General features: G+C 56.3%; 8 protein-coding genes across 8 annotated transcripts; 6 read left to right on the top strand and 2 right to left on the bottom strand.

Annotated features, from left to right (window-relative positions):
• The first annotated feature begins 621 nt into the window (after positions 1-621).
• Positions 622-3,072, top strand: MYCTH_2315024 (uncharacterized protein). Its single transcript, XM_003662574.1, has 4 exons — positions 622-870; positions 976-1,625; positions 1,762-2,801; positions 2,878-3,072. The coding sequence occupies exons 1-3, from the start codon at positions 734-736 to the stop codon at positions 1,887-1,889; spliced, it is 915 nt and encodes a 304-aa protein (XP_003662622.1). The 5' UTR covers positions 622-733; the 3' UTR covers positions 1,890-2,801; positions 2,878-3,072.
• A 635-nt stretch (positions 3,073-3,707) lies between these two features.
• Positions 3,708-4,891, top strand: MYCTH_2117900 (uncharacterized protein; the record flags this gene model as incomplete). Its single annotated transcript, XM_003662575.1, has 5 exons — positions 3,708-3,731; positions 3,929-4,058; positions 4,130-4,207; positions 4,332-4,771; positions 4,820-4,891. 5 exons carry the CDS (start codon positions 3,708-3,710, stop codon positions 4,889-4,891), a joined length of 744 nt encoding a protein of 247 aa, XP_003662623.1.
• Positions 4,892-8,656: 3,765 nt separating this feature from the next.
• MYCTH_2303473 (uncharacterized protein) lies at positions 8,657-11,127 on the top strand. Its single transcript, XM_003662576.1, has 6 exons — positions 8,657-8,923; positions 8,993-9,142; positions 9,235-9,570; positions 9,632-9,796; positions 9,855-10,724; positions 10,784-11,127. Exons 1-6 carry the CDS (start codon positions 8,909-8,911, stop codon positions 10,802-10,804), a joined length of 1,557 nt encoding a protein of 518 aa, XP_003662624.1. The 5' UTR covers positions 8,657-8,908; the 3' UTR covers positions 10,805-11,127.
• Positions 11,128-13,329: 2,202 nt separating this feature from the next.
• On the bottom strand, positions 13,330-14,463 carry MYCTH_2315027 (uncharacterized protein; the record flags this gene model as incomplete). The annotated part of the gene is made up of 1 exon (XM_003662577.1): positions 13,330-14,463. A coding segment is annotated over exon 1 (971 nt), but the record flags the coding sequence as incomplete, so codon positions are not given.
• Positions 14,464-14,941: 478 nt separating this feature from the next.
• Positions 14,942-15,674, top strand: MYCTH_2303475 (uncharacterized protein). The gene is made up of 3 exons (XM_003662578.1): positions 14,942-15,260; positions 15,341-15,404; positions 15,456-15,674. Exons 1-3 carry the CDS (start codon positions 15,132-15,134, stop codon positions 15,665-15,667), a joined length of 405 nt encoding a protein of 134 aa, XP_003662626.1. The 5' UTR covers positions 14,942-15,131; the 3' UTR covers positions 15,668-15,674.
• Positions 15,675-16,169: 495 nt separating this feature from the next.
• On the top strand, positions 16,170-17,240 carry MYCTH_116020 (uncharacterized protein). The gene is made up of 3 exons (XM_003662579.1): positions 16,170-16,257; positions 16,348-16,471; positions 16,757-17,240. Exons 1-3 carry the CDS (start codon positions 16,220-16,222, stop codon positions 16,943-16,945), a joined length of 351 nt encoding a protein of 116 aa, XP_003662627.1. The 5' UTR covers positions 16,170-16,219; the 3' UTR covers positions 16,946-17,240.
• Positions 17,241-17,936: 696 nt separating this feature from the next.
• On the top strand, positions 17,937-19,437 carry MYCTH_2303480 (uncharacterized protein). The gene is made up of 2 exons (XM_003662580.1): positions 17,937-18,786; positions 18,884-19,437. The coding sequence occupies exons 1-2, from the start codon at positions 18,063-18,065 to the stop codon at positions 19,084-19,086; spliced, it is 927 nt and encodes a 308-aa protein (XP_003662628.1). The 5' UTR covers positions 17,937-18,062; the 3' UTR covers positions 19,087-19,437.
• MYCTH_2303482 (uncharacterized protein) lies at positions 19,371-21,738 on the bottom strand. Its single transcript, XM_003662581.1, has 4 exons — positions 21,424-21,738; positions 20,837-21,323; positions 20,020-20,771; positions 19,371-19,949 (listed from the first exon to the last, which is right to left on the bottom strand). The coding sequence occupies exons 1-4, from the start codon at positions 21,538-21,540 to the stop codon at positions 19,731-19,733; spliced, it is 1,575 nt and encodes a 524-aa protein (XP_003662629.1). The 5' UTR covers positions 21,541-21,738; the 3' UTR covers positions 19,371-19,730.
• Between the last annotated feature and the right edge of the window lie 270 nt (positions 21,739-22,008).

Consider the following 22,008-nt stretch of genomic DNA (forward strand, 5'->3'; position numbering starts at 1 on the left):
TGGCCGGCGTGGTCTGCTGCTGCACAACACAGGTAGGTGGGGCTCCCGCATCTGCCTGCCGGAGCCTGCCATTAACGTCACCAACTCTTGGGGGGGAGACTTTGGAGCGGGTATTCTTGCGACGTTGATCTGCAGAATCGCTGAAACTGGCCCCGTAGTCGCAAAGCGTTTGACGCATACAGTCGCACGTGCAACGGTTGCCCGGGACCAGCAAAAGGAGCACAAGATGCGTACAGGCTCACCCCCGCGGTCGGAGGGCCGAAAGAGTGGGAAGATCCGCAAAGAGAGGGGTCCAGCAACATGGCAGTCGGCGGATTCCGGTGATCCACCTGCTCTTCCATCCCGGCTCGTTGCTCGACTCGGGCGGGACGCCGCCGTGGTCGAGCCCGCCAGGTGCCGTCCGGGACGTCACTTGTCATTATTGGACCCCGGACTGCTCGTACGTTGATTGTTTGCGGACGCTGGCCTGTATAATTTAAATGCCCGCCCTTCTCCCCCGTAAGCAACAGGCGATTGAACTCCGTTCAGCGTCGTCTCGTGCTCCTCCTTCATGTACGGTTGTGCCATATTTCGCCATTGCCACTCGCATCGGTAGACAATTGCTCTAGTGCAGTTAATTCCATTTCGTTCCTACACTTCTCTTCCCCCTTTTTCTCTCTTCCACGCCGGCCAGACCGACCTCGAGATTCTGAATCCCTCTGAAGTGCCCCATCTCCAGATACCCCGCGCCGCCATGCCGAACCTCGCGTCCGCCCGCTACGGCAAGGATAATGTCCGCGTCTGCAAGGTCCAGAGGGACGAGAAGACGGGTTTTCATACGGTCACAGAGATGACGGTGTCCTGTTTGCTCGAGGGCCAGATCGAGACATCGTAAGCCGGGCTGCTCGCCTCGCCTCCTCCCCTTTCCAAAACGACAAGCCCAAAGCCGGGGTCGTACGCACGGCAGGGAGAGCTGACCGCGCTCGCTTCAATAAGGTACACCGCCGCGGACAACAGCGTCGTGGTCGCCACGGACTCGATCAAGAACACAATCTACATCAAGGCCAAGGAACACCCCGTCAACCCGCCAGAGCTCTACGCCAGCCTCCTGGGCCAGCACTTCCTCGACAAGTACCCGCACATCAGCACAGCGCACGTCAACCTCGCGGTGCACCGGTGGACGCGCTTGGAGGTTGACGGCGCGCCGCACCCGCACAGCTTCTACCGCGACGGCCAGGAGACGCGCAACGTCGAGGTCGCCGTCTCCCGCGGGCCGGGCGGCATCCGCATCAAGAGCAGCATCGTCGGCCTGTCGGTGTTCAAGAGCACCGGCTCGGCCTTCCACGGGTTCGTGCGCGACGAGTACACCACCCTGCCCGAGACCTGGGACCGCATCCTGTCGACCGACGTCGACTGCTCCTGGACCTGGAAGCCCTTCGACACCGTCGAGGCCGTGCAGCAGCGGGTGGAGCGGTTCGACAAGGCGTGGGAGAGCGCCCGCGGCATCATCCTGAGGCTGTTTGCCGTCGAGGAGAGCCCGTCGGTGCAGAATACTATGTACAAGATGTCCGAACAGATCCTCGAGGCGGTGCCTGAAGTTGACAGGGTTGACTTTGCGCTGCCGAACAAGCACTACTTCGAGCTCGGTAAGACCTCCGCCTTCCCTTCCTTTTTTTTAAAAAAAAGAAATTTTTTTGTTTCATGAAACGGGCAGTTCTTGCCTTTTCTTTCCCCAAAGTCCCCTTCCCTGTACGAGTCTGGGCTAACGGGCTCTCGGTACAGATCTGAGCTGGCACAAGGGAATCAAGAACACGGGGAAGGACGCCGAGGTTTATGTGCCACAGTCTGGGCCCAACGGTTTGATCAAGTGCGAGGTTGCCCGTGACGAAACGACTCTGGCGCACCGGTGAAGAACAAGAAGGAGAAGGAGAAGGAAGAAGGACGAGATGACGAGTAGTTGGGAGGAAGTTAGCTTCAGGCGCCTTTAGCGTCGTCATGATCTGCATATCTGATGGTTCAGCGCAGCAAGTCTATATTTTAGCCGGAAACAACATTACCTCGAGCCCCGGAAGGGGACCTGAGATTTTTAATCTGACTATCTGTTTGATACTCTCGAACCAGACCATGTGTCTGATGAAACCATGACTCCGACCGCGTCCAAACAAGGTTCTCGTGATATACATACAGTAATGTGATGTTGTTACAGAAAGACTCAGCTCCGGAGTCAGCAAAACCCCCCTTTGGCATACCTTCCCCCTCTACATTCCCCCTCGCTTCATTTGGCCACAACCCTATATCCTCGCGGTATCCGATTCCCTCACGGCCTTGACCATCTCCTCCCAGCCCGGCGACCCCACCACCTTGCCACCAAACCGCACCAGGTTCTGCTTGTACGGATGCGCGTCGCCCTCAAACGCCTTCAGCCGCGCCAACCGCTTGTCGCGCAGCCGATTCTTGGGCAGCATGCCGCTGACGGCCTTGCGCAGCACCTCGGCCCCGCCGTGCTTCTCCATCAGCGCGTCCATGGTGATGGTCTTGAGCGAGCCGGGCCGCGTGTTGTGCCGGTAGTAGACCTTGCGGTACTTCTTCTTGCCCGTCGTGTAGAGCGCCGCGCAGTTGGTCACCACCACGTAGTCGCCGCAGTCGGTCGACGGGTCCCAGATCGGCTTGTGCTTCCCCATGAGGAGCGTGGCGATGCGCGAGGCAAGCCGGCCCAGCGACGGCGGCGTGACGGCCTCGGGCGGCGACTTGACCGTGCTCAGCGTCGGGTGCGGCGCCGACGCCGAGATGTGGTGCCATACCCTCGAGTAGGCGAGCCTTGTCTAGAAAGGAGAGATGCGGGTTTTAGTGACCAAATTCCAGAATAGCATGCGTACTGGTCAGCGGAAAGGTCCTTACAGCCCCCACTGTCTGTGACATTGTCGGCGGCGTAGAAGGGAATATTCAGAGAAGCGATGGCCAAGAAGAGCCCCTGGGAACTAGTCCCTCATCGACGAGGAGGATGCTGGCCTCTGCGGTTCTCAGGCCGGCACGGGTTCAATATGCCCCGAGTCAAACAAGTCTCAAGGAGGACCGGGCAGAAGCGGGTGCTGGGACCGAACACGGCGGTCAATTGGCGGGTAAGAGCGGGCAAGTCGGTCTCTCGATGCTTCAATGAGCCAGAGGAATCGAGGTGGAAAAATTGGCCGGAGCGCCTCACGCACGCGCCACACATGTCGGGACCGCGCCGCATCTGCAGCCTAAAGGACCCACCGACCCTGAGCTTCGAGCTCATCCCGGTCGCCGCCATCTGCCCCGCATTAGTTGCCAGCTGCCCCGCGATGGGCCGAGTAACGGAACGAGCTCCAGTTTAAGCATCCGATCGGATTTCAAAGCAGTCGGAACCTTTCTCAGAAATCGGACGTTAATAACAACTGATAGACAAAAAGATCCAAATTACAAAGCTGACCCCCTCTGCATCCTAAATTACCAACTTTCTGGGCCGTCCGTCATCCCCCCTCGGTCTCGCGACAACAACACCTCGCGAGTTCCGTTCTGTATAGAGCTAGAACTTCGTGGAACCGATTGGACCCCTGATGCATCAAGCCCCCATTAATACACGCTCTGTCATCAGATTCGCCGCGTTAGCTTCTATCACGTCCGCTGGCATCTACTTGTACACCTGGAGCTGGAACCAAAACCGAAAGCCGGACAGGGTCCGATCACCGCTTGCGAACAACGCTGACAAGATGGCTGTCACAACCCCTTTCCAGGTGAGCATACCCAACCTCAGCAGCTCCTAGCTTCTGGTGTCTCTCTCTCCCTTCTTCGCTTGGCTTGGCTTCCGTTTTGTTGTTTCGGAGCCCTCCTCCCCCCTTCCCCCTTCCCCTATTTATGCCGCCAGCTTCGCTTCTTCAGGTCTTACTCAACAGGGATCTTCAAAACCCGAGCTGATGGAACCCTGAAACAGACCCTTTTCGCCGTGCCCATGACCTGTGACGGCTGCGCCAAGGACATCACGGGCGCCCTCTACAAGCTTCCGGGGATTTCCAAGGTCGAAGCCAATGTGAAGGATCAACTAGTGTCAATTGAAGGGACAGGTTCGTCTGATATATAGTTGCCATCAGTTCAGCCCATCGGCTGGTTTGAGCTGACCCCGCAACCTCGACAGCGGCACCCTCGGCTATCGTCGAGGCTATCCAAGCCACCGGGAGGGACGCCATTCTACGAGGATCGGGGGCCTCGAACAGTGAGTGCAGTCACATCACATTGTTGGGTGTCTTGGCGCTTGGCCGACAAGTGCCAGGTTCGACCCTTAATTCTTCCCCCGCGCCGTTGCTGACTGGATGTGTTTCTTTGCTTCCCTGCCACAGGTGCCGCGGTTAGCATTCTCGAGACATACAGCAAGAAGCCAGACGAAGAGGTGACGCCGGCCGGGACACCAGGCGAAAGCTGGGTGAACCAGCGGCTTGTCAGGGGCTTGGTGAGGATGGTGCAGGTCAGCCCGAACGACACCCTTGTCGATTTGACGGTTCGCGGGGTGCCGCCGGGGACCTATCGTGCCACGATCCGGGAGTACGGAAACCTCCAGGATGGGGCATCGTCAACCGGGCCGGTGTGGGGAGCCCAGGACGAGAAGAGCGGTGCTGCCCCGGCACGGGGCGTCCTGGGAACCGTGCAAGTTGGGCCAAACGGGTACGGAAATACGTTCATCAACCGCCCATTCCAGGTATGGGAGGTCATTGGCCATGCACTGGTCGTATCTCGGCAGGATGAGAGTGATGGGGCACCTCTTCAGAATCAGGAGGACACTGTCGTCGGCGTCATCGCTCGCAGTGCGGGTGTATGGGACAACGACAAGACGGTCTGCTCCTGCACGGGCAAGACTCTCTGGGAGGAAAGAAGAGATGAGGTGGCCAAGGGCATGTTGTAATAGGTTGCTGTCGAATCCATGCGTGCTGCCGCGGAGATCCATGCGTCGATCGGGATGTGCGCTTAATCGGAGAGACAAGGAGCCGGCCGGTCTGCTCCAGACAAGCGATGCGGCCGAAGGACCATACAGTTTCCCCATCCCATGTTCCCGGGGAGCTACCCGGGCGATATCGTTCACACCTGGTGTATGATTGTATCACGGTACGCATATTTAAGTGGCGTGACAGGAACACCCAAACACTCACTGTCCGAAACAGGGGAATAGCTCTTGAACTGGCTTGTTTCAGGTCCACGTACGGATGTCCCTGGGACGAGGCAACGGTCACATCGGCCACTCACACTTTCTTCTTTTCTCTTTCTCTCATTCAGTAGTGCGAGGAGACCATATTATGAAGGAAGCTGAAGGACGTCTCTAATCGACGCCCTCCGAAGTGCGAGGGGAGACACGACTAAGTAGCAAGATGAGGTAAAAAGTAGGCCATCGGCTCCACGTGGTGTTAAAGGCATTTAACTGTGCATTGAGTTTGAGAGAATGTGCTCGGAAACAGCACCCACTTCATGACTTTGCTGGGTTGTTTCGAGAAGGACATCAACCATTGTTCTCGACCATTGTTCTCGCCGGAGATAACATGATACCACTTCTCCCGATGCTGCTGGCTGCCATGCATGAAGGCTGCTCGTGAGCCTTCTCCTAGATGCGACTGGCGAGGTTCGAGCGTGCATATTAAGCTTAGGGTAGGAGCTGGCGATGGTCGAGGTTTTGGAGCGGTTGATCACAAATGAGCCCCGCAGGAGCGGAGAAATTTGGCCAGGTGCGGTCCGATTGCACATGTGAATCCAGGTACGTGGGTTCCGGGTCGGTTCGGGTTGGTCCAGGGTGTGAATGAGACGTCGAACGGTAGGTATCTCAAATCAGGCAGGAAGGGGTTGCGGGGGAAGGGACCTGCTACTAACCAAGTGCTTCGACAGGCACACACACAAGGCGAAGCTCAGGCAGAGAAGATGAACGACCTCTGGAACGTTTTAAGAACACTAGGGGTGCATTGTTAGTTCTCTACGTCCAGAGCTCGAGGGGGTAGATCCTAAAGAAAGAGAGAGGCCATCCTGGGCCGCGGGAGCTTCCGCTTGGCATTTGGCCCTTTCCTGTCTCGCTTCTTGTAAGCAATTGAAGTTCAGTCTTGTGGCGGACGCATATCTATACTTGTAATGTAGTCGACTGCAACCTCGTTCCACATGGCCTGGGCGTGGTCACCAAGCACAGACAAGACACACGGGCAGTAGGTAGTAATAACGGTAAGTTACACTAACATTGGTGCATACCCTGCCCTGCCCGGCGTGCACACACTATGTACTGTAAGTACCTACACGTGTAGTTAATGCAAATCCACTGACTACGGATGTACGGACATAGCCAAGCATGCGCATCCAGAAATAGAACCGTGATGCCATGGCACTAGTGTGAACGCAAGCGACACCTCAGGTCACCATCACTATCACATGGGGATGCCGCGTAGTTGACCATGTGACGTCTGCTCCGAGTCCTCAGAGGCTCACCAATAGACAGAGCAGTTGGCCGAGCTCGCCGTTAGCATCCGCAGTGTACTATGCACTTGATGTATGTATTGTACATACATTCGTACAGTACCTTAACTGTTATCAATAGGCGACGATGAAACCAAGACATCTGCCGTGCTGTGTGTTTCGGTATTCGTGACAAACAAAGCAAGTCCCAGACTTCCTGAGTGGTAGCTAGCATCTAATTACCGGCAGACACCGGCCGGAGAACGGGCATCATAAATAACGCTCTGATGCTCTCCCGTATCTTTCACACTAGCCTCCAAGACATGGGTACTGTGTAGTGTAACAGCTACACGCGACAATGTCGACCCACCGGTTGGGTGGTTGTCGAGTCGAACCACGCCATGAAAGTTTTGGAGTGCACCGGATGGCCACTACTCAAGTACGGAGTAGTCCTCCCTGGTAGCCGCCGTGCCATGCAGGGGCTAAAAGAGGCCGGGGACCCTGGGCCAATTAGAGACCGTCGTGCGGGTTTGGAACGCTTGGTGCATGAGCAACGAAGGCCAGTGGCTCGCAGTGGCTCGATGAACTCCGTGACAGGCAGTTGACGGCCTCAGCTCACTGGACAAGAACGTCTCAAGGAGCTCATGCGGGACAGCTCGTCACTTTTATCTCATGATCCTTGTTCGGAAATCCAACTGCCGCTTGATCCTGGCGACAATTGGACCCAGATCTAGATTCAACTGTGCCAAAAACCACTCCCCTGATTTTCTTTCCGAAAAGGATCACAGCTGTGTCCGCCGTGATGCAACTCGTCAAGTTTCCAGCGTGCGATGTGCAGAGCGGCTCTGGCCGCAGTGCATTGAGCACATGGGCGTTCAGAAGCGGCGCGGTTCTGCCTGGCGTCGATCCGGCAACAATCGACATGGGACCGTTCGATTTCTGCCCCATGCCCGCCCCTGCGGTTTGCGCCAAGACGTCTTCCTGAACAAGAAGGTTGGGTCGCCAAGATGTATAATCCGTACACATATGGATCATTCGATAACATACATCATCACAGATACCATGCGGCATCTTAACAAGGCGCTCTGTCTCTAACCGACTGAGGATTGAGCAGTCCGTATATTACTAGTAGTACAGAACAATGTGAGGTTGAAGCGCCCGACTTTCCCCTTTCCGTCCCTTCCCTTTTTACTACACGTGCAACCCCGGCTAAGCGATGCCCCGTTGGGTAGCCCCGCTTTTTTAAAGTCTCGGGTCTTTTTTGGCCTGTCCCTGTATGGAGTACGAAGTACTCCGTAAAGTACGGAGTAATCCACCTAGTACTCCGTACTCTAACTATCAAGTAGTTAGTGGCCCGACGCCCCGTTCGAGTACGGAGTACGCCCCTGGTCGGCTGTCTCAAATGCCATATCAGAAAAACCTTTCGAGGGGTTGATGGTGTTAATTCGGGCCTGTCGAGTCCAGCCTAGCCAAGAGTCGGCCCTGCCCGTTTCACAGGGGCCTGCATGATCATCTCCCCCCCAGTACGGAGTACTGGCCGTCTCTCAAACGGGCCCCGAATGTTCGATTCCTCGCTTGCCGCTTGCCAGATCCGGTCTTTCCCAACCTCTCCGCGCAGGCGCTGACCACTCATCGTTCCACCCTTTTCTCCTTTTTGGTGTTCCGCGTCGCCACTGACTTTCAAGAATCTCAATTTTTTCCTCTTCCTTCTTGAGCCGAACTGAGGTCAACAGACCCTTCAAGTCAAAAAGATAATTGAGCAACTCCCGGCAAACCCCGGTCGCTAGGAGGACCCGAAGATTCGGACTCGACTTTCATACGCTGCGAGGGGGTGCTGTTGGCTGCAGAGGACCCAGTTGAGCTGCACCCTACTACCGACTTGATTGAAGCGATCGCCAGGAATTAAATAAGATCGAAGAGGCCGCTGGTAGCTCGCTGCAGGACACGGGATTGTAGGCTCTTGATTTAACAGGTGTTGCTTGCAAGCAACCATACTCCAAAACCCCCCAAGCTGCCGCTTGTTCCTAATTTCACAGCAAATATCTGCGGCCTTGCCATCGAGTCACCCAGCCGAGCCTTGGCCTGGTCTACTTCGCTCCCGTACAGGAGGTCTCGGACGAAGGCAATTGGGCATCCAAGCAAGAGCGGGGAACTTTGGTGCCGTCTTGCACCGCGGAAACTGGCAACCGACAACCTACCGACTCGACTCGAGGAACGAACCAGGCCCCCTTGTTGCCGCCCGCCCAGACTTCCTACCTTAGCGCAGCGGGAACCCTGCCACGCCGCTTTGCCGGCCGCAAATTGCCCTTCAATCTTTCTTAAAACGCCACGATCCCTCGGCGCACCTCCAGCCCCATCCATTCGACGCACACCTGCGCTGCCCTGAGATTTTACTTCCGGTTGCTACACCGGATCATCCTTCGTGGCTTTAGCTTTCCCAAGGGCCGCAAGACTGCGTGGCTTTGACAGCTCCAACGACTGAAGCTCTGGAGAAAGCATGTCGTTAAAACAGGTAGGGAAGAAAAAGCACCGAGTGTATTGCGGTCCGCAGAGAGTGAGGACTAACACGTGTTTGCGGCAGGAAATCGAGACATGGGTCGAAGCCCTCAAATACTACGACAACAATGAATTCGACGAGGCCCTCAAGACCTTTGACCGGATCGCGGACACTTCCAAGATCCTCTTCAACATGGGCGTCATTAATGCCACCCTCGGCCAGCATGAGCAAGCGGTAAGAAAGTCTCCATCCCGTGGCCTCCCCATCCCGTGAACCCCCCCCCCCCCCGTGTGCTCTTCTAGCCAGAGCACTGACTCGTGGGCCAGGTTGAGTGCTATCAACGCGCCATTAAGCTCGATCAATACCTCGCCGTTGCCTATTTCCAACAAGGAGTCTCCAACTTCCTGCTTGGTGACTTTGAGGAAGCTCTTGCCAATTTCAATGACACACTCCTCTACCTTCGCGGCAACACGTTGATTGACTACTCGCAATTGGGCTTGCTGTTCAAGCTATACTCGTGCGAGGTCTTGTTCAACCGAGGTCTTTGCTACATCTACCTGGAGCAGATGGAGGCTGGGATGCAGGATTTGCAATATGCCGTCAAGGAGAAGGTGGTGGAGGACCACAACGTGATCGACGATGCGATCCGGGACGAAGCTAAGGTAAGCTGCTTCTTACGTGCTTTTGCCCGGTGAGCCGGAGACTTACGTGACACTTCTCTAGGGTTACACTGTGTTCTCGATCCCCGTCGGCGTCGTTTACAGGCCAAACGAAGCCAAGGTGCGAAACTTGCAACAAAAGGATTACCTTGGAAAGGCACGGCTGGTGGCCGCATCGGACCGCAGCAATGCATTCACGGGCTTTGCTGGCGCCGAACTGAGCAAGGCGGTAAGTCGCTCGTTCAAAGATCTTTGTGACCTGTAGCCCTGCTAACGATATCCGCAAGGTTTCCGCTGAACCCAAAGACGATAGGCCAGCCGAGTCTATCTCGTTTGCCGCCAGCAATCTTGTCAAACCTGGCCTTCAGAGCAGGAGACAGCAATCCGAGCCACCGAATAATCGCAACGTCTTCCCTCCTACGCCCCCTCCCGAGAGTGACAAGGCTGCATCCGTGAGCAGGGCACAGTCGGTCCGGAATGGACCCAAGCCTGTCCCTAGCAGGCTTAACCTCGAGAAGATCCGGTCGAACGAGCGTTACGAGAAGGCTTCTCCCGACGAAGGACGGCCACGGCCGACGCGCTCTGCGTCAGCTGCCCCCTCACGCGGCTTTACTCAGCGCGAGCCGCCGCCGAGAAGGAGGAGGGACGACGACGAAGATGCTTATCCAGATGACGTCTACGACATGTACAGCGGTGCCGGGTCTCGGAGTAGCAGGTCGCAGAGGAGCGCCGGTGGGCGTACACGGGACCGGTATATCGAGGAAGAGGACGAAGATGGCTCCGATTACGACGACGCCTCCTTTGATGAGGGCGAATTTGAGATGGTGTCGAACAATCGCCGGGCCGGCCCGGGGTCCGTCATGTCCGGAGGGTCGAGGAGGGGCTCATCAAGACGAGATGTGCTTCGCACTGTCCGTGTCAAAGTTCACGCCGACGACGTGCGCTACGTCGTAGTCGGGCCCGCAATCGAGTTCCCGGACCTCGTCGACCGCATCCGGGACAAATTCGGTCTTCGCCGGAAGTTCAAGATCAAAATCAGGGATGATGACTCACCCCAGGATATGATCACCATTGGTGACCAGGATGATTTGGACATGGTAATGCAGACGGTCAGGCAAAACGCGAGGAAGCAAAGGACTGATACGGGAAAGATGGAGGTGAGTTTTTACAGCGTTGGACCGCACGTTATAACCTAATATTGACTCACGCCTGCTAGGTCTGGGTCCAAGAGATCTAAGCGATGCCGCTAGGCGGGACAACGCATACGGATTACACTTTTTAGTATACCCCACGCCCGACGACCTAACGTCTGGCTTTTGGTCACGAAGTAATGAAGGACGCCCACACGAGCAACAGCTTACACGCTTTCATCGTATATTATCGCGACATCCCTGCCATTCTGCCATCATGACGGTGGCATGACGTTGTATCAGCTGGAAGATTGTCAGCTCGCTGAGGCACATTACCCAGCTGTCTTTCTGCATATGGAATTGATTGCATACTCCTCGAAGGGCGACGGGGTACTGGCGCTATTACCTACTTCTTCTTCGCTTAATTGACACGTCTTGAATGGCTGCCAAACTCGTTCATGCATTTTGTTAATATGTACGGATTACTTGCGAAGCTTCTTGTTTTCTCCCCTCGATATTGTATTTCTGGGTACTTTGCAGTTGGCTTCAGAGTTGGAGTTGGAAAATTAAGCTGAAAAGAAAAAAAGAGCCCTAGAGTTCTAAAAGGTTGGTCGGATACTGGGAGTGAAGAATATCTTCTGTAGTACGTGGTAGGTTTTCCTGTGAGGATAAAGTTGTTCCACTGACAAATCTGACTGTTTCCAAGCCTCTTACACGACCAAAACCCTTAACCGTCTGTCCGGATACTTCACTTACCTCAGTAGCTTCGTCCTTCCTTGTTGACTGCGACGTCGATAACCCGGAGATCCGTTCCACGTAGTGTATATAAAGGACGCACAGAGTGAAAGCAGTCGCGAGTGAGCAGCATGCAGAGTGATCCATTCATCCCTTGAGGCATGACGACGGAAAATATGGATCAAAAGAACGTCGCCTTTCGAGCGCATGACTTGTCACAACTGCCCCCCCCCCCCCCCCACCAAAAAAAAAACCCAAACCAACACCATCACCACCCAAACCCATGACATGCTGAACCATAGAGCAACCACACACCGTAGCGAACAGCAGAGATTCCAATCTGGTTCTGTCTAATATGTACACCACATTTAACTGCGAATGCCATCGTACAGTTTTGTGCTCAGCAGTCATATACACACACGCACACACACACATACATCAAACTCCCAGAGAGCTACCATGACGCACAGTTCGCGAGTACCTCCCTTGTTCGCTAGACACGCTCCAAACCCGCCTCCTTGTGTCCCTGTGAGTAGCAACACTTTACTCATCTGTCCTGTGTTCAAGGCGCCCATCGTAAAAAGAGGCCACAGTTGGAACTTAGGTTAAAGGTCTGCGATCTTGGGTACAATACTTGTGGATCGGAAAGAAAGTAGGAGGTGCGAGGCATATTTGCCTCGCCCTGCATTGCCCAGTTTCGCAGACCCGTCTAGCTTGCTCCTCCCTCTAGGCCGAGAATGCCGAATTGGATCCGCTCTTCCTCCAGTCCTGTTAGGTCGGTTATCCTTCGGTGTCGCCTGCGCCCTCCACGAGTGACTAACGTCTGCTGGCTCCTCACGAGACCAAGTAGGAGGGAGAGAAGAATGAAAGAAGAAAACAAGGGAAAAGGAAAAAAAAAACAGGGGGAAGCTGAGAAGGTTCAAAGACAAACTAGACCCGCGTCAATAGCCAGGCCAAAAACACCAACGGGTAAGTATCTACACACTTTGCACACTTTGTCCCGAACCCAGAAACGCCGAGGAGGAGTACATATACAGCAAAAAAATAAAAAGGAAAATCAAGATAGAAAACGGGGAGGACCCGAACATCCCATGGCCTTTCTGAAGTGTCCCTGATATCTGGTCCCGGCCCGCCTTTGCTTTTTTTCTTTCGCCCATCATCTTAGGGCACCCCGGTGATTACCATGTGAACGCACCACATCATCTCGCTCCGGAACAGGAAGCAGCAAGACCTCGCTGGGCATTAGCAAGGGAAAAAAACGTCCCCAACCTAGTTGGCTGGGTGAAATCCAGTGCAGCGCCTTGATGCCGGGCTCGGGCAAAGCGAAACAAACGTAGGGCAGTGTCCGTGCTCCCTTTTCGCCTCAAGATCAGGAATTGTAGATGTTTGAGCCACCGTCCTGATCATGGTGGTCCCCGGACTACGAGTTGACCATCATTGACAGGCCCCTCGTGTCGTCATCCATCATTTGCAGGCCGTCGAGGCTGCGCGGTTCCATCTGGCTTAGCCGGCTCTCGACGCCACTCAATCGACCGTCCACGAGCGGCTGCATGCCGCCGTTGGCCAGCGAGCTGTTGCCGAGACTGCTGCCACCCATGTTGGCAGGAGGCATGTTGGGCGCGCCCATCTGAGGCACGCCGTTGCCGCCGAGCATGGTTGATCGGCCGCCTTCGAGGGCCTCGAGCCTCTTCTCGATGTTATCAAGACGCGCTGTGATTGCGCTCTCTAGCCGGCTGAAACCCTGTGCCACGTCGTGGGCCATGCGGTCGACTTTGTTATTGATGCTCCTGAGGCTCTGGGCGACGGGAGTGTTCTCCTGGCCCGGGACGGCGGCGGCGACGCGTGCCTCGTGGTTGTGTCGGGCCTCCTGGACCGCGAAGCGCCACTGGTGGCCAAGATTCACCTCGCACACTGCCTTAGCGCGCCACGGGCAGTCGACCTTGCGAGTGCTGGGGTTGCGTTTCTTGGCGGTGCTGCTGTACTTGACGCCGCCGCGGTCGCACACCAGATCGTAGCGCGTCGGTTTACCATCACGATAGTTGCTTGCGCGCAGTTTCACAATGCTGTATCCCTGCTCCTTTGCGGTCCGCTGCACCGACGAAAGCAGATCGTCGAAAGAGCGGTAGATGCCCTCAGGCGGGGGCGCTAAGCCCGCGGAAGAGCCCAAGGCGGGCGACTGCGGAGGCATCGAAGAAGACGACGGTGCAGAAGACTGTTGTTGTTGCGGCGCAGTGTTGGTGTCGGGCACTGTCCACTGCGGAATGTTGTAGCCAGCCGACGCGGATGACGGGTTCGCCACGGATGTCGGAGACGAATTGCTGCCGGGATGAGGCGCGCCGTACTGATGTTGGAAGATGATTCGATCGGGCTTGTTGGCCCCTCGCTGCTGCTGCTGCTGCTGCTGCTGCTGTTGCTGTTGCTGTTGCTGTTGCTGCTGCTGTTGCTGTTGGGCTTGGTGGTGCTGCTGGCCCTGCTGCGCGTGTTGTTGGTGCTGGTGATCGCCGGCAAGTGCGCTCAGACTGCTGAGGCCCGAACTGTCCGGCTGCGTAGCGGGGGCGAGCGTTGATTGCGGATCGGGGTATTGAGTATGCTGCGGGACGCCGCTGTAGCCGTTCATCAATCCGTCGGCGTCTGCGACCTGATGCTGGTGCGATCTATCGAGTTGCTGCGACGGAAAAGGAGGTTGTTGTTGTTGAGTGGGCACGGTGTCGACGGGCGCACGCACGGTCTGACTGTGGTGACCCCAGCCCTGGGTTGCTTGTGGGACGGGGGCCAACGGGCACCCAGCAGCCGCATTTCCAGCTTCCGAGGCGCGGGCAGTGCGAGCGCGCTTGCGCGGGCGTGGCTGGGCCTGCGACGGGCCTCCAGTAGCACCTGAAGGGTCCATGATGATTGATGATTGGTGATGTGGCACTGAATAGCCAGTGGGAAATACTGTGCTGCACGGGTCTGCGGAGTACTTGTACTTGTACTGTAGCAGTGTCAGTTTGGAGGGGAAATCCGGCGGCGCCTGCTGGGCGGGGGCCCAAGGTGGTGCCGAGAGGCGTGTTTGTGCGCGTGCGATCGCCCAAAACTGTCGACCGATTGCAGAGAAAACCGTTATTTCCAAGCGAAGCGCCGAGAACGCGAAGAAAAATGAACAACAATGAAAATAACACAAGTCGCTGGATGGATTCGACGCGCACAGAACAAAGTAAAATGCCGGCTAGTCGGTGAGACACTGGCGGAAACCGAACTTGCCTGCACTCGCTCCAGTCAGCGCGTTGCGTGGAATGCTGATCGAGGCTGCGAGCAGCGTGTACGGATTAGTCCTTTCCCAGGTCGGTCCCTCACGCCTGTTGTTTGCTCGGCCCAACCCAGCTTCGCTCCCCACCCTGTCCAAAACCGGGCAGCAGTTGGCCCGAGCTTCCCTGGACGAGTCACCAGGCTCCCCTATTGCATCAGCCACAATTTGGCTCGATGCATGTTGGCGCGACGAGTCCACCCAATCAACTTCTGCACTTGACGGGGACAAGGGCAGCAAGCCGGTGCTAGTCCATTCGTTGGCCGCACTCAACACATGCGCAGTTCGTACAATCAGATTTGTCACATTGGGAATCTCTCGGCCTCTTCCTGCCTCCGGAGAACGCGGCTGCCCAATATCTTCAGACCACTGTCGGCTTTCCACCGCTCCCTGGTCAGAGCGTTGCCGGCTTCAAGATGGCTAACAACGCCAACAACTCCAACCCCAGCTTAAGCCTAAAGCAGCCGCCTGCGGCCAAGGATAGTGCCGAGGAGGAGCAGCAACTTGAGGATATGCTCGCCCGCTTGGACGAGGTGCATCTTCAGGCAAGTCTGCTCTGACGCTCTCGACGTGTCAGCGTCTCCAATAGTAGTGCGTTCGAAGGTTGTCTGACTCGTCAACGCAGCTAAGGCAGCTGCGCTCCGCGCTTCCACGAATGCTCGAGCCGCTCACGGTCAAACAGCCGTCGCGTGAGTCTTCACCGCGCGCGGATTGTCGCCGCAAACTAACAACAATCCCAGCTCAGGCTGCCTTTGCCGCTTTTATGCAGTCCGTTAACAATACTAACAAGGAAGTTGCGAACTTCCAAGAGGCATACTACAGCCTGATCACTGATGGCCTGTTTCAAAGAGCACGGCCGGGCCAGAAAAGTCCGAGGAGCCTCAAGCAGTGGCGGGCCACTGAACACCCGGACTGGGCTGATCCAGACAAAAAGAGGCGCCGGGTTGTATGAATTGCTTACAATTTTCAACACCTTGGATATCTATCGGCGTTTGGGATACCAGGCGTATGGAGTTGGCGCGACATAGATAACCTATTGGGTCTTGGGCCTGGCATGCTGGACAATGGGAAACGGGGCATGGGACAATGCATCATCTTCCTGATTATGAGAGCAGTGACGGCGAAGTTTGACTTGACGACTTCCATCACATTGGCAGATTCAGGAGAGTTTCCAAGTGTCCGATGATGTTCGGGGTGGCTACCTGGTACCTCCCAAGACCAAGACCAGGGACCACTAGCCACTATTACGCGACGGAGTACGGATACTTCGTACGGAGTACGGAGTATTCCGTACGCTAATCCGCACAGCTGAGGCAATGCGCGTCATGTGGCGCCGGCTGGCGTTACACTGTGCCAAGTGCCAGCCCTTGTGTGCTCTCTAGAGTGGGGCAGGGATTCTGCACCCACACAGAAATTTACGGATCAGACCTCAAAATTCAATCATTTTGCACACCGTGATCGAGTCGACGGAAACCATCACGTCAGTGACGACAACACCGCAGCAATGGCCCCCTCACGAGTCACCTACCGTCGCCGGAACCCGTGAGTTTTCCACTTGTCGCTGAAATTGTCGAAATCAACACGTGGAGGGTTGAGGCAAAGGAGCATGGGCTAACCCAGGCTTCCTACCAGATACAACACCACGTCTAACTTGACGCGGATTGTCAAGACTCCCGGCGGCAAGCTTAGGGTTCTCCACATCAAGAAGCGCGGCACTGCTCCCAAGTGCGGCGACTGCGGCGTCAAGCTCCCTGGTGTAAGTAGTTTGCGATCTTAAGATGCTGCATGGGCTGGATTGGGCGTTCCGAACGACGATGGCAACCGAAACCTACGAACAACCGATATCGACCTTTGGAGATTGCCAGAAACCCGGAAAGTTCTCAGCGGAATCATTGAGACCCGGCTGAGCTCGAAACGTGACTGGGTTTTCGCCTACCGATGCATCTTTTCCGGCGCTCTAGTGGGATTGGGTGTGGCAGCAAGGGATTCTGGGCACGGCAAAGCAAAACGTACAGATCGCTGACGCAGCGCTACTCAACAGATTCCCGCTCTTCGCCCCCGCGAGTATGCTCAGATTTCCAAGCCCAAGAAGACTGTCCAGCGCGCATATGGCGGCTCGAGGTGCGGTAACTGCGTCCGGGACCGTATCGTCCGGGCGTTCCTCATCGAGGAGCAGAAGATCGTCAAGAAGGTGCTGAAGGAGCAGAGCCAGGCTGAGAAGAAGAAATAAACGGGCTTAGTTTCTGGTTGGGACGACGGATGCTAGGTTGACGGTCTCATTGCTTCGGTGTTCACTGGGGAAACGGGCGGCATGCCATACGCACGCACATACAGCCGGGGTTGGCTGTCTTTGTTCTTAGGGCTGCTTTGTACTCCGGGATGAGGTTCTCAATGGAATTGGACTTCAGGCCATACTCCGTGGGGGTTGGGATGCTGGTGGAAGATCTAGCATGGGCATCTTTGAGCGCCGATCGACAACCAAATTCGGTCATGAATGAACAATCGAAGCAAGAGTCGCGCCCATGCGTTGCCATGGTACTGCTGGAGCTGTGTGTGTCTGTGTGTGTTACATACAGCCTGTCACTCATCCGCGATCCGTGGAAAGCTGAGCGGCATTTCGTCTTGGGACTGACTGGAAGACGTAGCGAGATCGGCCAAGCCCTAGCTTACTTTTGGGCTCGAAGGTTGTATCCCATGTGACCTCCGGTGCAGTGCCTTAAGCCAGGTAGCGACGTCAAGCCAACATTTATCTGATCTCCCCGGCGCTTCTGCTCTGTGCTCACGTTCTTCCGTATTCCAACCCCTAGTGTCTCTCACGTTCCATCCACGGCACGGCTGTGCCTCATTTATCGGACGGGGTTAATACCGCTCGATCCCCTCTCGCCTCACGAAGACACTGTCGATAAGAAAGCTCTGCAATGCGTCGGGGCCTGCCTGACTTCGGCTCCTCAAAATATGCCGGTGAGTTAGACGCGATGACCATGTCCAAGAGAGACGCTGGGGGAAACAAGGGAAGCCAAAGGCAAGAAGTGAACAACCGATATGCAAGGGAGGGTCAGGGTTTGGGTTTGGAAAGTGCGTGGATAGAGGGTTAAATAGATGGCTTATACCTCTACTTAGATCAGGTAATCGTTGGAGTCAATGGAGGCCAAGACCAGGGGGGAGAAAGCTGCACCAGTGACGTCGAGCTCCACCCAAATTTACAATTGGAGGACTTGCAAGAGCTCCCCGTAGTCACACAGCTGGCAGGTGCACCAACCGACCACGACTTTTGTTATCAATCAATCAATTCTGCAGTGCGTGCCTGTCCGGGTCCGACGGACTGCCGGATCCAGCAATAGCCACAAATGGCGACCCCATCGACACCTCTCCGTCTCTCCGTTCCCGCCTCGCGCGCTCTCAGTTCAGCCACAGCCAGACGAGCCTTCTTCTCCTCCTCCTCACAACGAACACCAACAGTCCCTCTGCCGACCACCTGCCGTGTCCACCGGCAGCCTGCCCTCCTCAGCAACAATAAATACAACAACAACAACAACAGCAGCAGCAGCAGCAGCAGTAGCAGCACCAGTAGCAGTAGCGGTTGCTGCCGCAAACCCAGTTGCAACAGCTACTCCCCAATCATCGCCAGGGCGATCCACACGACCCGACCGGCCAATCGCCAGCGCAGGCCGCTCGCGCACAACCGCGAGGAGGTGCCCGACCAGCCGCCGCCGACCGACTTCGGGCAGCTGGACGTGCTGGGCTCCCTGCCCGTTCCGGCCACGGCCGTGGTGGCCTGCCGCGACGACGGATTCTCGCTCCACTCGGGCGTGCACATCCGCGGCGGCAGCGGGGCGCTGCTCGTGGGCGGCGAGGCGTTCGCCTGGCGGCCGTGGGAGCTGCCTCCGCGGCGAGGAGACGGGGAGGCGGCCTCCTCCTCCTCCTCCTCCTCCTCCTCCTCCTCCTCCTCCGCCGCCGCCGCCGCCGGGGGAACGACGAAGGGGGGGAGGGCAGGGCTGGTGAATGCCAAGGGGCAGTGGGAGGTGGCCGAGGAGGCGTTTGCGGTCTTGGGCGCTGTCTGGCCTAGACCGGGTAAGATTCACTCTTCCTGTTCCATCCCTTCCTCTCAGCGTGCATGATTTTCCGTGGCTCGTCGTGTGTTTTAAGGCTGACCGTGGAGGTGACACAGACCTACTCATTTTGGGGCTGGGCCCGGAGATGCGACCTCTCAGCCCTGCGACACGGCGGGCGATCAGCAATCTTGGGATGAGGGTAGAGGTGTTGGATACGAGGAATGCGGCGTCACAGTACAACATGTTAGCTACGGAGCGTGGGGTGGATGATGTTGCGGCGGCACTGATACCAATCGGGTGGAAGGACGGTGCTCGATAGATTGTCCGCCTTCGTTCGGCAGCAGGAAATCTCGTGCCCTGTCAAGCTTGGATCAATGGCACTTCGAAGAGGGTGGGCACAGTCGCTGTGTGGCATGTCGCCGACTGGACGGGAGAAACCGGACATTTATAGTTGGATACGCCAGTCCCCAAGGACAGCGAGCCGGTCCATCGAAACTGACTGGGGAATTGCACTCCCTCCGATTCCCTCCGTCGTAAGCAGGAGGCGGGTGGGAATACCGGCACGGGTCTATCAAAGTTTATGTGCTCAGTGAAGTAGACTAAGCAGGATCTCCACGGAATAATGATTCCGTCCGCCGTTTGGCGTTAAATCAGTAGTGTAGTCTCATATTGCCATACTTCTGGCTTGATTAATGTCACCATTTGACTTCTAACTCTATCCGAGGGCATAAAATCAACCGTCCCTAGGGAACGTGTTCTTTACTCTTGCTTCTGTATTAGTCCCTGTATCATGCCCAATTCCAGAACCACATTTGTTTATCGCCATACAGCACTCCGTATCCGCCACGTATGATCACCTAGTCGGTGGATCACCTATCATGCATTTCACCAACCAAGAAGCTTTCTCGATAGCAAAGCCGAGGCCTTCAGGTTGGGAACTTCTTTGCATGTCCCAGAAAGATTTCAATGAGCAGGGACGAGAGGGAAGTCGGCAGCGTTAGCCTCGGCCCAGGCCTTCATATCAGCCTTGGTGGCACGAGTAGAGCCGTTGAGGCCATACTGCGTGGGAACGCCCTCGATGCGGTGGAACGCATTGATGTTCTTGTGGAGGACAATCTGGTAGCAGGTGGCACTTCCCTGACGGGAGATGATAGTCGAGTAGGCAAGGAAATACTCCCAAATCTGTTCCCCAGGTTAGCATTGCGAAAGGGGAAAAGAAAAAAAAACACACGGAACACGTCAAACCACATACGCGGAACCATCTCTTGCCGTACTTGGCCTCAATCTTGTCCTTGTTGGCCATCCAGTTGCGGTACCACCGCCAGAGAGTGGCCGAGTAGTGCACGCCAATGGTATCGACGGCCTTGACCTCGAAGCCAGCACCCTCAAATTTGTCGATAAACCAGCCGAGGGGAGTCGAAGCGTCAGCGCCGGGGAAGATGTACTTGTTCATGAAGAGACCCCAGATCAAGTCTTCGTACTGCCAACTCTTGCGAAGACCGGCGATCTGGAGGAAGAAGATGCCATCGTCATCCAGCATGTCGTAGACCTGCTTGCAGAACGACTTGAAATGCCGGACACCGACGTGCTCGGCCATCTCAAGACAGGTGATCTTATTGTAGCCACCCTCAGGCACAGGAATGTCGCGGTAGTCCATGCACAGAATCTTGCTTTGTTCCTCGGGAACGCCGACCTTGCGCAGGGCGTTGTTGCCCCAAGCAGTCTGGTTGCGGCCCAGGGTGATGCCGGTGACCTTGGCGCCGTAGTTGACGCTGGCGAAGCGGGCCAAGGTGCCCCAGCCGCAGCCGATATCGAGCAAGCGCTCACCTTCCTTCAGGGAAATCTTCTCGCAGACGGCGGCCAGCTTGTTGTCCTGGAGCTCCTCCAGGGTCTCCTCCCGGTTGATGTCCCCGATAATGCCGGACGTGTAGATCATGCGGGGGCCGAGGAACCAGCCGTAGAAGTCATCGCCGCGGTCGTAGTGGTCGCGGACCTGCTCCTCATCTGGTTTGGGTTAGCGTATACTCAATTGGCTTCTCCAAACGCAGCAGACCGGCAGGTCAACCTACCCTGGGAGCGGGTGTGCATGATGACCTCGGGCATCATGCCGGTCAGGAAGAACCTGATCAAACCAAAGGTGAACCGGAAGCTGGCCCAATCGTGACGGTACTCCAGAACTTCGAGGGCGTCGCCATTGAAGTCGACGTCGCCGTCAAAGTACATCTCGTGGAAGGTCTCCATGGGGATCTTGTTGCGGCCATGGTACTTGGCCCGGTCGGCGGGGTTCTTGAAAGTGAGGTAGTGCTCGACTGGACGGCCCGGGAGACGAGCCTTTTCGTTCTTGCGGGGTGACACCGTCGAGACGATCAGCCAGAAGGCAGCGAGCAGAGGAAGAGTGGTGAAGAGAGCCAGAAAGAGCGCCGTCTTCAGGCCGCCACCGAGCTTCCATGAAAGGTAAAGGGGCACGCCGCCGAGGATGGAGAAGAGCAGCTTGTTGGAGAAGCTCTCGGTGCCAGCGCCTTCTGCGGGCAGCGGCGCATTTTTGATGGTCGGATACTGCAGGCACGCGTCAGTCCATGGTCAATTGACTCTGTTACGGCTCGTGGCAGTCCAATCTCCCGACACCGGTGCGGGCAACCAGTGCAATGGCACTCACCGACGTAGTGCGCACTCCGCAGTCCTCAACCTTCTCGAAGGTCGGCGTGGGAGCCTTGGGAGTTTCGATAAACTCAAATTCGGACTCGCTGCCGTTGGCGCTCTGTGGCTTCGACATCTTGACAGACAGCTGCTACAGTCCAAAACGTGGACTGCTGAGCTGGAAATGGGGTATCGTTGGAAGAGAGGGAAGAGGACGAGAGGTTCCAAATGTGCACTTTTTCAGCAGGGCGGGCGGGAAAGGGGAGCTTGCTTTGGCGGTGGGCAAGCAGGGGACTGGCCGAGACTCCTGAGTTTGTGGGTCTCGACACTCCGCTGCGTTACTGTACCAGGTAATAGACTACGGATCTACACTACACTACATAGTACTGTGGATGTTGTAGGCTTGGCGCCCAGTGGGTGCTTTCAAGGATTCTGCAGGACCAGCTTCTGCTGCCGCTCTTGTTGATCCCGCTGAGCTTGCCCCTTTCTCATGGTTCCCGAGAAGCCGTCCCCCGTACATAATAGTATAGCAATTTGTATGTACATACAGCACCTCGTGAGTTTTCTCCCTGCAACCCCACTAGGCAAGGTTCACCAAACGTTC

This window comes from Thermothelomyces thermophilus, chromosome 3, assembly GCF_000226095.1.
Source record: "Thermothelomyces thermophilus ATCC 42464 chromosome 3, complete sequence".
NCBI lineage: Eukaryota > Fungi > Ascomycota > Sordariomycetes > Sordariales > Chaetomiaceae > Thermothelomyces > Thermothelomyces thermophilus.